Source organism: Aspergillus oryzae, chromosome 2, assembly GCF_000184455.2.
Source record: "Aspergillus oryzae RIB40 DNA, chromosome 2".
Lineage (NCBI taxonomy): Eukaryota > Fungi > Ascomycota > Eurotiomycetes > Eurotiales > Aspergillaceae > Aspergillus > Aspergillus oryzae.
The window spans coordinates 2,819,913-2,835,030 of NC_036436.1; the positions used below are offsets into that span (position 1 = coordinate 2,819,913).

The 15,118-nt window shown below is 49.3% G+C and overlaps 5 protein-coding genes across 5 annotated transcripts; 4 read left to right on the forward strand and 1 right to left on the reverse strand.

The window, feature by feature from the left end:
* Window positions 1-557: 557 nt before the first annotated feature.
* AO090003000271 (putative ubiquitin C-terminal hydrolase) lies at window positions 558-4,004 on the reverse strand (the record flags this gene model as incomplete). The annotated part of the gene is made up of 2 exons (XM_023234808.1): window positions 558-2,708; window positions 3,537-4,004. 2 exons carry the CDS (start codon window positions 4,002-4,004, stop codon window positions 558-560), a joined length of 2,619 nt encoding a protein of 872 aa, XP_023089893.1.
* Window positions 4,005-5,929: 1,925 nt separating this feature from the next.
* On the forward strand, window positions 5,930-9,866 carry vps27 (ESCRT-0 subunit protein VPS27; the record flags this gene model as incomplete). Its single annotated transcript, XM_023234809.1, has 6 exons — window positions 5,930-6,218; window positions 7,712-7,777; window positions 7,834-8,588; window positions 8,644-8,864; window positions 8,921-9,247; window positions 9,803-9,866. The coding sequence occupies 6 exons, from the start codon at window positions 5,930-5,932 to the stop codon at window positions 9,864-9,866; spliced, it is 1,722 nt and encodes a 573-aa protein (XP_023089894.1).
* A 1,499-nt stretch (window positions 9,867-11,365) lies between these two features.
* Window positions 11,366-12,148, forward strand: AO090003000274 (uncharacterized protein; the record flags this gene model as incomplete). The annotated part of the gene is made up of 4 exons (XM_023234810.1): window positions 11,366-11,614; window positions 11,661-11,771; window positions 11,900-11,999; window positions 12,138-12,148. 4 exons carry the CDS (start codon window positions 11,366-11,368, stop codon window positions 12,146-12,148), a joined length of 471 nt encoding a protein of 156 aa, XP_023089895.1.
* Window positions 12,149-12,198: 50 nt separating this feature from the next.
* AO090003000275 (uncharacterized protein) lies at window positions 12,199-13,323 on the forward strand (the record flags this gene model as incomplete). Its single annotated transcript, XM_023234811.1, has 1 exon — window positions 12,199-13,323. One exon carries the CDS (start codon window positions 12,199-12,201, stop codon window positions 13,321-13,323), a length of 1,125 nt encoding a protein of 374 aa, XP_023089896.1.
* Window positions 13,324-13,736: 413 nt separating this feature from the next.
* On the forward strand, window positions 13,737-15,008 carry AO090003000276 (D-galactonate dehydratase; the record flags this gene model as incomplete). Its single annotated transcript, XM_001819430.1, has 3 exons — window positions 13,737-13,912; window positions 13,978-14,199; window positions 14,255-15,008. 3 exons carry the CDS (start codon window positions 13,737-13,739, stop codon window positions 15,006-15,008), a joined length of 1,152 nt encoding a protein of 383 aa, XP_001819482.1.
* Window positions 15,009-15,118: the final 110 nt, after the last annotated feature.

Below are 15,118 nucleotides of genomic sequence, written 5' to 3' on the forward strand. Positions count from 1 at the left end.
AGATAGTCTTTGAGCTGTACAATATGATAATCTGCTATTTGAGGATCATCGTACATACATACATTGGAGGTTTGTTACAACGATGTGTATTTGGTGCACTGATCACGTTGTGTCGATCTGAGTGGTTAGACAATACGGATACTAGACCAAAATAAAGCGGCACATATGTCTCTGCCTGTACTCTACACACCGTGAAGCAAGGCTTAAAAACAGCCATGGCACCATGCTTTCATACACGGGTCTTTCGAATTGGTCTAATGCTATCTATAAAACCTAGTGTAACAACTGCCCTTGTCATTCCCATGTTCAATGACTTCGTTCAACAACCGAAGGAGACCTATATACAGACGCATCCAAAATCAACCACAATCAAAACAAAAACTCGCTGAAGGACTCATAATGGCTCAACACGCTCAACATGCTTGCCGTGAAACGTAAAGAGGAAATGCTCGTTATATGCTCATATCACGTGTCCACCATAACAACGGCAATGCCAACTGGGATATAGAACTGATGCTCTCAGTCCGAAACCAAAAAGAGAAGGAAAGTCTCATCGCTCATTTCGCGGGAACGCGCTCATAGAATACAATGTATGCTTGTTCGTTCTGCAGTCGGTCTTTGTTTCGCAGATCGCGAGGATTGAAATCGACAGTTCGCTCATCATCGAATCTCCGCCAACACTGCCGCGCACCGTCTCGCACCAAAGATATGTAATGTCCGCTGCTCATAGACGACCCAATATGGCGTAGCACACCATATGCATCGTACGTAAACGGGGGTACAGTCGCCAGGGTAGTATCGTGTGGCATCGTTGCCTTGGGATCACCATTCGACTCCGGGCTTGGCGGTGAATAAACAAAATCATCCATCCGCAGACCATGTAAAGGAAATTCAATAGGAGTGTGAATCTTCCGAGCGGTTTGTGTCTTCGACGCTGAGAATCTCTTGAAATGAATCACCAAGATTTGCGGAGCCCGCGTGATAATAATCTGCTTCGTTGCAACCCTTTCGCATTTGCAGTAAGGACACTTCCACACCTCGTCGCCACTCAACATCTCTTCTTTACAATAGCTGCGCAGACATTGATAGATATCACCAGTCCCGGACGACGGAATTTCAACGCTAATGCTGTAGAAAGCCTCGTACGTCGTGGATGTCCGCTTGCACGTTGTACAACGGAGCCGGCTAGCATGTTGACCAGCAAAAAGCGAAGAAATGAAGGACTCTTCTCGGTGACAGTACCGATCCCATTCAATCTTTGAGACTTTGGCAACAGGCATTCTCTCCCGCTGCATCTCCTCTTCAAATGTCAGCGGCCTCAATGGGCTTCTCTGCCAATTAATGTTTAAATCCTCGTGTAGACAATCAACAGTGAAGTCAAAGAATTCTTTGGCATCCTGCTGTCGATCGATGGCCCATTCCTGGTTTAGCCTTCCGCAGAAGTTTCGAAACGAAGTAGGAACAATGACTTCCACATCACCCTTCCACAAGGACCTTATGAGATTGGCAAAAAGCCCCGGCATGACTCCCTGTGAGCCTTTCCAGTTCTTCTGCACATAGTATCGAAATCTGTTATCAACAAAAAATCTACTCAACATCATCGTCGCATTCAAGCATTGTATTGTTGAGTTCATATAGCAAGTTACACCAAAATTAGCAAGACCAGTTCTCGGCAACTTTGCGCGATATATTGAACTTGGAGTGTAGAGGGCAGTCTTGGTAGCAGAATTCTGCCGCGCCAATGTAGGCTGGATTTGCCGGCCATCGGTAACACCGCTATAACTTGGCCGTGGAACCGCAGGTGGAGGTCGGGAGGGAGCAACAGGGACAGGAGCAGCATAGTTAGGCATAGGCGGTACTGGTGGCCGGGCATGTGGCGTCACCATTGATTCTTGGATAGCATGGGGCTCCGGGAAGCGCCGTAGGAAGTCTTCATAGGTATGCACGAATGGCGTAGGAGGCTCATTTGTCTCTTGTCCCTCGGGCTCCTCGGCCATTGGCTCCTCTTCGATATATGTCGTGGTGTCAATTTCTTCGTTCTTTGACTTTTCCATCCATGCGGTGAGCTCGTCTGGATTCAAGGGTTTATATTCGCGTAGCCGTCTCTTCCTCACTTCCAAGCTAGAATTAGCGCTCACCATAGTAGGAACTCTCCCAAGAGGTCGGCCGGGTCTCGCGACTGGGCGCTTTTTCTGGAGCGAACCTAGCACAGTAGCTGTGGAGGATGTGGCAAGGGATTGTTGCCCAAGGAGATCGATCCATGCATCAAGGCCACCCAGCAAAAGAGCCGGAGGACGACCGTCCTTCAAAGGTTTATAGGCATTAAATTCATATAGTGTATCATAGAGAGCCCTAAGATGTGGCGCTGTTGTTCCAACAGGGGATCCGGCGAGGTAGCTGACTGAATCGGTGGACTGGTCATAGTAGACTATCATGTCAAATTCGTTCCGTTTCTCGAATAGAGACTGTTCATGCTCAGGCGACACTACTAAACGCTCCTCAAGCTCCTCCGCCGATACGTTTTCTTTCAGGGCCACTGGTTCGATGCAGATGATTGATTTCGCGTACACATGTCCACTATCGTACTGATCCCGGGGGCGCACGTCGATCAATAACACGTTATATCTTCGGAGATAGTCGAGTAGGTCTTGGGCGCTGATGGCAGTGCTGTGTGGCAAATCGGCAGTGTTACTTCTGTCTTCCTTCAACTGGTGAATTCCATTCGGGGTCCGTGACCTATAAGGATTGTCGTCGAAGCCATTACGACTTGGGCTGCCCCGGGGTGAATTAGCGAGATGGGAGTATCGGGGGTTGACTGGACGGGAGATTTCGGTTGAGGTCCTAGGCGGGTTTGAAGGCGGCTGAGATGGGACTGTCCAGATTGGACTATAAGCTGGATCTGGTGCACGAGGAAGCGACGTATCGAGGGGGACTTTGGGAGGCAGGACCGGACCATTATGTGATGGCCCCATGCTTCGGGGCCCTAGAGGCCGCCGCGAGGGTGAAGCAAGGTTGGGGCTATACGGCGACCCTTGAGGCATATAAGACAACGGCCGTCTAGGAATATCGCCATTATGGCTCTGCGTAGTATTTTGACCTTTAATTGTTGAGAACGAGTCATTCGTAGCGGGCGGTGATGCTCTTAGTTTGGCGAACCGCTGGGCCAACATATCTTCTGCAGGCGCCGAGTATCTATTCGGTCTCTCTTGTAAACCCAACGACCGCTGAAACTCCGACGGGCTAGGCATTCGTGTTGACTTATCACCTTGTTCGGTTTGACGACCTCTTGGACTGAGGCTTCGAAGCGTACCAGCAGGTATTAGCTCTGAAGCAGGTCTTGAATAATTATGTTCGGTTACAGTCGTAGGCTGTACATTGCTTCTGAGATTGTCTTCCAAGATTTGTTGCTTGATATCGTCCATAGTCCCTTGCTTTGTCCGCACAGCCTATGATCTTGCGGTCAATCAAAAGCGCGTGGAACAATGCGAACCAAAGATTGCTGTAACCAATTGAATAAACACGACTGGGATCCATACCATCATTAAATTTGCGAACTGCTTGTACCAATCTGAGCGCTGGCTGGCAGTCGTTCGATAATCTGGGTGGTGAGGTATGATGTTGATAGTGATCTCGGAAGCCCGAAGGTACTGAACGTAAGCTTTGTCCGGTTGGTCGTTATCAGCAAATCTCCTAGCATTTTCTATTGCGTCTTGGGCTCTGTTGAGAAGGAGGTTGAGCTGTAGAGAGTTAGCAATCTTGCCTGGGTGTTTCACGGAATCTTGTGTGGGGTAGCATACTGAAGAATCCTCATTCACATCCAGGGCCGCTGCTTCGTCTTGAAGGTCCTTGATATTAGAAAATCGTGGAGATTGATAACCGGCTGGAGTGGCATGGTTGCTGCTCGAAAGCGAATCTGGTCTGCTAATTTGGCCCCCAGGGTGGCCGATATTTTCCCACGGCGCAAAACCCGGTGGAGAGGGCAAAGCGGCTGCATCTGAGGACATTATACAACGGTTGGTAAAAGCATTTCAATCGATACTATACATAACCAAGAGCGCTTCGAAAAGCTCGGCGGGGAAGCGTCGAGGAATCAGTCGGTCTTTGGAGGCGGTAACTGGCTCTGAGACACGTTTGGGCAATTATCGGGGAACGTTAGGCACAAAACGAAGGAAAGGATGAGACGTGAAAGAATGTATGAGATATCAAAGAAAACTGGACGGCTGAGGATTAGGTATAAAGGAGAACGAGATCCTCAGTAGGAAGGCAGACAGATTGCGGGATGTTTCTGGGGTAAAAACTGTAAGTTACACCTGACAACATCAGAAGGATAAGAAGGATAAGGCGGCACAATAACGGTATCGATACTCACCGCCCACAACTATGACGCCACATGCGTATGCTTAAGAGTTGAGTCAGCGCAGGCCTTACCTAACGAAGCTTAGCCGTCACTTACTCCGTTAGGCAAGTTGGTACCTCAGTCGATAGGTATCGATGGATCTGCCTGGAGCTTGTATCAACTCCTCCCTCTCTTCCCCTCCCAGACCTGGTATTTCTTTAGAACACTTCCTCGAACGCCGAGAGAAATCAGTTTTATCCTGTCGCCTTCGCAGCACATAGTCTACGGTCACGATTCCCACATTTCCCCGTCATTTAACGCCGCTACCCAACGTCATAACTATTCGTCGCTGGACCATCCTTCGACTACCAATCGCGCCCTTCTGATAACAATACCGTCGCCATGGCGGGCTGGTTTTCCTCATCCTCTCCCATTGATGATCAGGTGGAGAAGGCCACCTCATCTTCTTTGTATGTTTACGCACGATGTTTTCTCATCCCTAGGATTCATTGTCGAATGGCAAAGTCGATCGAATCCCGGTTCTAACCACTACACTAGGGAGGATATTGCCCTCAACTTAGAGGTTTCAGACCTCATTCGGTCAAAGAGTGTTCAACCTAAAGATGCGATGAGGTCTCTGAAACGACGACTGGAAAATAAAAACCCGAATGTTCAGTTAGCGACATTGAAGGTCAGTTCCCCGCCACTAACTCGGAAGCGCTCATTCGCTTTCCAATGTGTACTGATATATTCTATACTGTAGTTGACAGATACTTGCGTTAAGAATGGCGGAACACATTTCCTCGCCGAAATCGCTTCTCGCGAGTTCATGGACAACCTCGTCTCCCTTCTGAAAGCGGAGGGTTCTCCGCTTAACACGGAGGTGAAAGAGAAAATGTTAGAATTGATACAGGACTGGGCGATGGCGGCTCAGGGCCGTATGGACCTAAGTTATGTCGGAGAAACATATCGCAAGTTACAAGATGAGGGTTTCCGATTTCCACCAAAGACCCAAATCAGCGGGAGTATGCTTGAGAGTAGCGCGGTAAGTGTAACCTGTTCTTCAGCTACAGCGACCTTGGATTTACTAACATTAGACGCTGTATGGAGCCCCCGGAATGGATTGACTCAGACGTCTGTATGCGCTGCCGTACGCCGTTCAGTTTCATGAATCGCAAGCACCACTGCCGGAACTGTGGTAACGTCTTCGACGCTCAATGTTCCAGCAAAAACCTTCCTCTACCTCACCTGGGAATATTACAGCCTGTGCGTGTTGATGATGGGTGCTACGCAAAACTGACCTCGAAACCATTCACATCCTCTGGATTGTCGGACCGATCCGCCTTCAAGAATAACTCTATCACAAAGTCTAGCGTAATGGAACCGCGTACGGCGCGAGCGGAGGGCGGTTTTGATGATGACCTACGTCGGGCTTTGCAGATGAGTTTAGAGGAGGCGCAGGGTAAAGGATCTACTGGTTACGTCCCACAGCCGAAGGTTGCCCAAGAGCCGCCTCGGGCTTTCAGCCAATCCAGGATCGAAGAGGAGGAGGATGCAGACTTAAAGGCCGCTATTGAGGCATCCCTACGCGATATGGAACAGCATAAGCAAAAGCACGCAGCCGCTCTGAAAAACACCCCTACTACTGAACCTTCCACATCTCGAGATGCACCTGGCACGACATCGTTACCCAAGAATCCTTATGAGCTAAGCCCTGTGGAAGTGGAGAATATCCACCTCTTTGCCACTCTCGTTGACCGACTACAACACCAGCCACCCGGTACTATTCTACGCGAGCCTCAGATTCAGGAGTTGTATGAGAGCATCGGCACCCTTCGACCAAAATTGGCTCGGAGCTATGGTGAGACTATGAGCAAACATGGTATGTTCCTATTTAGGTTTTGAGAATGATGGTATTAACCATGAACGTATAGACACTCTACTTGATCTTCATTCTAAACTATCGACGGTTGTCCGGTATTACGATCGCATGCTGGAGGAGCGTCTCTCAAGTGCATATTCGCAGCATTCACTAGGATATGGGACCGTCCCTAGCGGCCCGCGGTATCCTAATGTGTACCCCTCGATGCCGCCGCATGCTCCCGAAGGGAAGAGTGGAGTTGAGAACTTCTACTATGGGAATCCAAGCGCGGAAAAGCCACCAATTTCTGGGACCCCTTATACCCAGCAGCAACCGGAGGGGGAAGGACTCGATAGAGCTGGAATGCGCGGCGGCACCATGAGCCCCAGCATGTACTCACAGCCCCCTCAGGCTATGCCGCAAAACACATCCTGGAATGGAAACACACAGGCTGCGTCTCCCCAGATATCAGCCGCCAATACACCTTACCCTCAGAGTCCCTCTGCGTATCCTGCCCCAGGCGCACCGACACATTTCTATACAGCCCCCAATCAGCCAGACCAAGATGTGAACCCTTATCAATCTCCCCGACAAAGCGAGGTGGACCCCTCTTATATGCCGTCGCCTGTGACACGGCGCGATTCCTTGTACCAACCAGCTGCACATTCCAACGTTCCAGCACCGAGCGTACCGGAACAGCCACCGTCAGCTGAGAAAATGGCATATCTACAACTGTCAGAGTCTCACCCTATGCAGCCCGGAAGCCAGCCTGCACTTCACCGCCAGCCCACCGACCCAGCAGCCCAGTCTTATTACTACCAACAACAACCTCCACCAACGCATCCAGCCGCTACGTACCCCCAGGGGCAACCGGTGTATCATGGTGCGTATCCTGCCAATGACGCCTCTCCGGCAGGTGGAACTGCCCCTCCAACACATTACCAACAGCCACCACCATCTCGACCCGCAGTTGAAGAGAGCTTGATTGAGTTGTAAGACATGGCGAGTTCCTGGCTTTTGTGTGACGAGAAATGGACTCTTATATCTAATTTGCTATAAATGAACTTCCCTTTTGTGATCATTGTGATACCAGTTGTTTTGGTTGTTAGCAGACCGCAAAATTGTATCCCAACCCTTGATGAATCCTTCTATTTCCGTTTGATCATGAATTTGTATAGGCCCTTCAAAGGCAATAGCACGCAGATCAATAGTCTGCATGTATACTAGTCGAAAAGAGCATAGTGAGCTGGCAGGTGATAAGAATGCGGGGAAAGCTTGGTTCTCCAACCTGATTTATGGAAAATCAATATATTCGAAGGTACATTCACCAGTTCCATACTTCCTTGTAGTAAAACAACCCCCACGTCGCACCCCACGTCACTTTTCCGGGGGCTCATATCGGATATTGAAGCAGCCTTCCTGGTCTAAAACGGCGATGACTTGTAGGCCTGTTGATCCGATATTCCATGCCTTTGAGAAACAAGAGTGAAAGATGCGGTTGACTCGCGCTGAAGTAGAGGGACACAATAGCAAAGCATCTTGCTGGGTTGCAATCCATGGCTCCGTTTATGATGTGACTGGTTGGCTTCCAAATTCAACCTCAATAAGGATTATCTCTGGTTCTAATGCTTTGTAGATTTTGTGGACTCTCACCCCGGAGGTCCCAATGTCATCCTGCGCTGCGCTGGGAAGGATGCTACAGAGGACTTCGACTCGGTACATGAGCAAGAGATCCTAACACAGTCTTTGGCCCCTTCAGCTCTTCGCGGACACATTGAGCCGGGTACTCTAGTGAAGTCGAACGACATCAACGAAACTAAGATACCAAACAAGGATGCAAGCCTGCCTCCTCCGCTAAGCAGCTTGCTTAATCTTCATGATTTCGAAATTGTCGCCGAGAAACACCTTCCCCCTAATGCTTGGGCTTATTACGCCTCCGGAGCCGAGGGCGAGATTAGCAAGCGACAAAACTCCAAGGCATTCCAGAAAGTCTCTCTTCGACCGCGCATCCTTCGCAGCATTCCGACTGTAGTTACAACGACTACTATTCTGGGCAAGCAAGTTTCATTGCCAGTCTACATGAGCGCTGTTGGCATTGCAAAGCTCGCCCATCCCGATGGAGAACGCGCCCTAGCAGCCGCAGCTGGGAAAGAAGGATTGGCACAAGTGCTTGCCAATGGGGCCAATAATGTTATTGAGAGTGTTATGGATGCGCGAACGAGCCCAGAGCAGCCTATCTTTCAGCAGCTATATGTTAACCGTGACATCACGAAGTCTGAAGATGTGGTTCGGCGTGCGGAACGAGCTGGTGCCAGTGCCATCTGGATCACGGTTGACTCTCCTGTTGTAGGAAAGAGGGAGATGGATGAACGAATTAATCTTCAGGTTGAGGTACGACAATTACTATTCAGGGAAGACCGTATTCGACTAACACATTGTCTATCAGGCGAGGGACGACCCGTCTAGAAAAGGGCAAGGCGTTGCCAAAACAATGGCCAACTTTATTTCCCCATTTATCGATTGGGATATTCTTTTGTGGTTGCGGGGCCTCACCAAACTACCTATAGTCATCAAGGGGATTCAATGTGTTGAGGATGCGGTACAAGCATATCACTACGGAGTGCAGGGGATTGTTCTATCCAACCATGGAGGACGATCACAAGATACGTATGTCGAAATTTCAAGAATGTACATTGTTGAAGACAACTACTGATCGACAACAGCGCCCAGGCACCCCTCCTCACTCTTCTTGAGATTCGGCGATATGCCCCGTTTCTCATTGAGAGCAAAATGCAAATCTTCATTGACGGCGGCATTAGACGAGGCACCGATGTGTTGAAAGCAATAGCTTTAGGAGCGACCGCCGTAGGGTTAGGTCGGCCTACGTTGTATAGCCTTGCGGCAGGATATGGTGAACAGGGGGTTCGGCGAGCCGTTGAGATTCTACGACAAGAGATAGAGTCTAATATGGTCTTTCTGGGAGTTACGAATCTAAAGGAGCTGGGACCGCATCTTTTAAATACTGCTAGATTAGAGAGAGACGTGGTTGGGTCTGTGAAGTTGTAGTCTACCAGAGTATAGCAACACATCATACTACCTCAGGTTCCAAGGGCTCGTACAAAACAATCAACTAACAATGTTTGTTCTATATTGAAAGAATTCTTTACATTCATGACAACACTAGTAATCCGCATCCTTAGCATTGGTAAATCACCCCCACGCCCGCCATCGGTCTTCCCCCGAACCCCGCATGGGACTTCTTTAACTTATGTGTATGTCTATCACCATTTCAACGTTTCGTTGCCATATACCAGCTCAAGACACGCTTTACTGAACTCCATTAACGATGAGCAACCAAATTGATATTCTTCTCTACGGCCTAGGAGCGTAAGAGTCTCATTCTTTTCTATCTATGCTGCTCTACTGACAGTTCATGATAGCATTGGCTCCTTCTATGCCTTCATCTTAACCCGCAATGACCGAGTCCGTCTAACAGTAGTAGCGCGGTCAAACTACGATGCCGTTAAGGAAAACGTATGTATATTGATCAGTCAAATGTTAGATTAATCGGGCATAAACCGTTACTGATAGTTTCATCTCTGTAGGGTATCTTCCTCGACAGCGGAAACCATGGGCAGCACAGATTCCGCCCTCACAACGGTAATCTAGCCCATGTGTACATGCATACGCAAAAAGGACTAACAGGCCTAGTCATCAAATCCCTCGATGAAGTATCCGGTCCATTTGACTACGTCGTCTGCGCACATAAAGCCATCGACCAAGAAGCAGTGGTAACCCGACTGCAGCCAGCCATTAACGAAAAAACAACCATTGTGATCATCCAAAACGGCGTTGGCAATGAGGAACCATTTCGGAACACATTTCCCATGTCCTCCATCATCACATGTGTGGTATGCTTCTCTCCAACGAAACGCTCGGTATATGGTACTTACGAATAAAAGACTTGGGTAGGAGCGACGCAAACATCACCAGGAACGGTCAAACACACCAAATCAGAAGATATGCAGATCGGCCTATTCCTCAATGCATCGGTGGATGAAACACTTGAGCGGACTCGATTGAACACATTCGCTTCGCTGTTAGAGGAAGGTGGGACCAAGTTCCAGGTCCTGGAGGATATGCAGCGCCAGCGCTGGGAGAAAGTCGTTTGGAATGCGGCTTGGAACCCTCTCACTACTTTGACCTTGCTCGATACGCAATCTTGGCTCCATTCCAGTACGGATGCGACTCCCTTAACACGCCGTTTGATGCGGGAGGTCATCGATGTTGGTCGCAGATGTGGTGTGCCGTTAGAGTATGGGCTTGTTGATGAGTTGATGGACAGGATTAACTCGTTGCCGGGTGTTGGGAGTAGCATGCAGACGGATTATAAGAATGGTAGGCCCATGGAGGTGGATGTTATTCTGGGATTTCCAGCGAAGAAGTCGAAGGAGTTTGGGATGGAGACGCCGGTTTTGGATATGATTCATGCGCTGATACGGGCTGTGGATGGTCGTGTGAGGGCTTCTTTGTAGACGGTTATAGTATATATGAGTTTCTGGTTATTTTGTTGAGCGTGGAACGGACGTCCTAGATATAGCAAACCGAGATTGTCGAGGAATATATAGTTCGGCACTTAATTACTTTTCTGAAGATCGTAGTTAGGTACAACAACTTCAACATACAACTACACCCAGGCAAGTTTGATATTGACTCAACCATTGTTTTATCCATTTTAAGGTATGACTTGGACATCAGCTCTTCATAGTACCACCAAACGTACACTAAGTCAGCTAAGCTACGTTACATTCCAACAAACCAGAGAAGCATGATAAAAGCATCCACTGCCAGCACGGCAAAACAAACCCCCACGCATTCCTCACGGAATATAGCAGACCAGGGTCGAGAAAAAGGCAACCTACTATGTTAAATTAAGGCTTCCCCACGGCCATAATGCGGAGAACAGCCCACTTCCCCAGGTTCCACCGTCCGAGACACCCCCACGTACTTGGCTCAACGATGGGGACTAAACGTCACTGTCGGTAGATCAGCGTCTACTAGCACTATAGAGCTTTTTAGCAGCAGGTGGGGAAGAATAAAGTCCGATGTCCCTCATACAGACTTGAACTCCGTAGAGGCAACAGATTCGGACACCATAGAACATAGCAATGACTGCAGAGCAGCCAACCCCAGCTCCTCCACAACCAGCTGGCCATGGGATCAAACCCTCGGCGATGCACGTCGAGGCAATCCCTGGACAGCCTGGTAAGATTCAAAATGGCGATACTGCCTTAGCTCTCTTTGAGAATTTCGATGAGCTGCACGAAGATGTCGACCCAGGGGAGCTGAAGCGACTTGTTCGCAAGATTGATTTTATGATTTTGCCCTTTCTGGCTGTTTGCTATGCATTTTACTACGTGAGTCCTTCCTTCATCCTGTTGTGTAAATTTCTAACGGTTTTAGATTGACAAAACTACTCTTTCATACGCGGCCATTTTTGGCATCAATGAAGATCTGGGGCTGTCGGGGGAGCAATACTCGTGGTTATCGAGTGTGTTCTATTTTGGTTTTCTGGTACGATATGCTATTATCCTCTCCATCAACTTTTAGACACCCATGAAGAACTTAGCTGCAAGGAACCCCGTCGCACCAGCATGTCTCGATGGTCTCCAGATACACAAGCTAACCCCATACTACTATAGGTCTGGGCCTTTCCCACCAACTTCCTGATGCAGAAGTTCCCCGTGGGCAAGTACCTAGGTGCAAACATCTTCCTCTGGGGATCCTTCCTCATGCTCCAAGGTATGTTCCTCCTTTAACACGCCAATACGTGTCCCCTACTAATATCCACAGCGGCCGCAAAGAATTTCGTCCAACTGGCCGTGCTCCGTGTAATCTCCGGCGCCGCAGAAGCATGCAGGTGCATACCAATAACCCCAGACCCACCTTAGAAACAAAGAGCTAACAGCCCAGTGACCCTGCCTTCATGCTCATCACAAGCATGTGGTACACCCGCCGTCAACAGCCCATCCGAATCGGACTCTGGTATACCGCCAACGGCTTCGGTATCGCCCTCGGCGGCCTCCTCGGCTACGGCATCGGACACATCAAAGGCGCCCTCTCCTCCTGGAAATACGAGTTCCTGATTATCGGAGCCCTGTGCTCTCTCTGGGGTATCCTGATAGTCATCTTCCTGCCCGACTCCCCGGTGACAACGCGGTACCTATCACCCCGCGAGAAACGCCTCACTGTTGAACGACTGCGAGAAAACCAGACCGGTGTCGAGAATAAGACACTCAAGCCTGCGCAGATATACGAGGCTTTCCTGGACTGGAAGGTCTGGGTATTCCTCCTCCTGGGATTATCGGGGAATATCCCCAACGGGGGTATTTCGAATTTCGGGACGTTGATTTTGAAGGGATTTGGGTTTTCTACTTGTATGCTGTGCAATGTCTCTAATCCATCTTTTACCTGGTTGAATCCTGCTACTGCTACTGCTACCGATATTAATGCTGACTATATGGGGAAACCAAATACAGTGGTAACAACCCTAATGCAAATCCCCTACGGCGCCTTCATAGCCCTCATGATCCTCTTCAGCATCTGGCTAAACGACCGCCTCCCCCAAAACAACCGCTGCTACGTAACGATCCTCTTCCTCCTCCCCAACCTCGCTGGCTCCTTTGGGCTCTGCTACCTCCCCGAATCAAACAAAGTCGGGCGTCTCATCTGCTACTACCTAACCGGATCCTACAACGCATCTTTCGTACTCATCCTCTCCATCCTCACAGCCAACATCGCCGGCCACACGAAGAAAGTCGTCACGAACGCGATGATCTTCATCGGTGTTTGTGCGGGGAACATCGCCGGCCCGTTCTTCTATAAAGAGGCGCAGGCGCCGCGGTATCCGCTGGGTATATGGTCGATGATTGTGTCCCATTTTGTGGAGATCTTGCTGGTGATTGTGTTGCGGACGGCGCTGGCTTGGGAGAATCGAAGACGGGATCGGTTGCAGGGCATTGGACCTGGTGGGGAGGGCGAGGAGGCGAGGCAGTGGGAGATGGATCGGACGGCGTTTAGTGATTTGACAGATAAGGAGAATTTGAATTTTAGATATGTTTACTAGGTTTAGGGGTGTTTTGGGTTGTTTGGTAGTTGTTTTGGCTTATCCGTTTGCTTTACTGGCTGGTTCTTAGGGCTGGGATTTATGTGTCGGACTTGTTTCCGATAGCTTTGGGGGGTTTTCCGAATCATCTTGTAACGAAGCTGTTATTGAATCGACCAATCTGGGTTCGTCATTTGCCAATAGTGTGTATTGAGGGGAGCATTGAGCTTCCCCGTATTTCTCCACGAATAGAGCTCCGTATGTAGAACGTGGGATGTCAGGGCATGAGAGCTCCTCACTCCCCGGACTTTCTAGCGACCCCCACGCGGGGAAGTATGCAGTATGTACACCATCTAGCCGATTGTATATATATCTCTACAGAAATGACGATACAGTAGTCACAATCATTAATCTATCTCGCAAGGAAACCAGAAATGGCCAAAATCAAGTCAATTGAATACTTCCGTGTTAAGCCTCGCTGGCTTTTCGTCAAGGTCACCGACGAACAGGGCCGATTCGGCTGGGGTGAGGGTACTTTGGAAGGCCATACACAAGCTGTGGAGGGAGCTTTGGATGAGCTCATTGCGAGGCTAGTAGGTTATGAAGCTGAGTATGTCCCATTTTACGTTCAATATTCTGGGTTTGTCCTCGATAGAAGGCGCTAATCTATGACAGTGATATTGAGCATATTTGGCAGACAGCCTGGCGACTGGGTTTCTACCGCGGTGGACCTGTGTTCATGTCTGCACTTTCGGGAATAGATATTGCGCTCTGGGATTTGAAGGGCCGTGTGCTTGGTGTACCAGTTTATCAACTGCTTGGGGGGAAAGTGAGGCAGAAGGTTCAGGTTTATGCGTGGATCGGAGGTGACCGGCCCAGTGATGTGGAAGTCGCAGCGTATGCATTATGTTTCCTCCCGCGCAGACACCGGTGTATACTAAGCTTGTGATAGGAAAGCGCGCATCGCCCAAGGACTCAAGTGTGTCAAGATGAACGCAACGGAAGATGTCAATTGGCTAGATTCACCCTCAGCCGTGGACTCTTGCGTTGAGCGACTAAAGCAGGTCAAGGCATTGGGTCTCGACGCAGGATTGGATTTCCACGGTCGCCTACACAAGCCTATGGCTAAGCAGCTGGCAAAAGCATTGGAGCCATACCGGCCATTGTTCATTGAGGAACCACTACTTTGTGAACACCCCGAAGCGCTCAAGCAACTTTCCGATCTGACAACGATCCCTATTGCATTTGGAGAACGGTTGTATACGCGGTGGGATGCGAAGAGGTTTTTGGAAGACGCTTCTGTGGATGTCTTGCAGCCGGATATTGCGCATGCCGGTGGTATTTCAGAGACGAAGCGGATCGCTACTATGGCTGAGACTTACGATGTGGCAATTGCACCACATTGTCCGTTGGGACCCATCGCGCTGGCGGCGTCGATTCAGGTTGCTTTGTCTACGCCCAATTTTGTTATCCAGGAAATGTCATTGGGAATGCATTATAATGTGGAAGCGGGGGATATTGACTTGAATAGCTATCTAGTGGATAAGTCCGTCTTTGATATTAATGAGGGTTATGTGAAAGCACCATCTGGTGTTGGGTTAGGGATTGAAATTGATGAGGCCATGGTCAGGAGAATCAGTGCTGAGACGGAACCATGGCTTCCAAAGGAGTTTTACGGACCGGACGGTGGCATTCGAGAATGGTGATTTGGTTGTATGTAGCTTGGTAGTATAGTGTTGATAACCTAATGTCTTTCACGCGGAATGTCTATGGGCTGATTCTTCACCACCATACTAGACAAGCTCCACGCGGACAA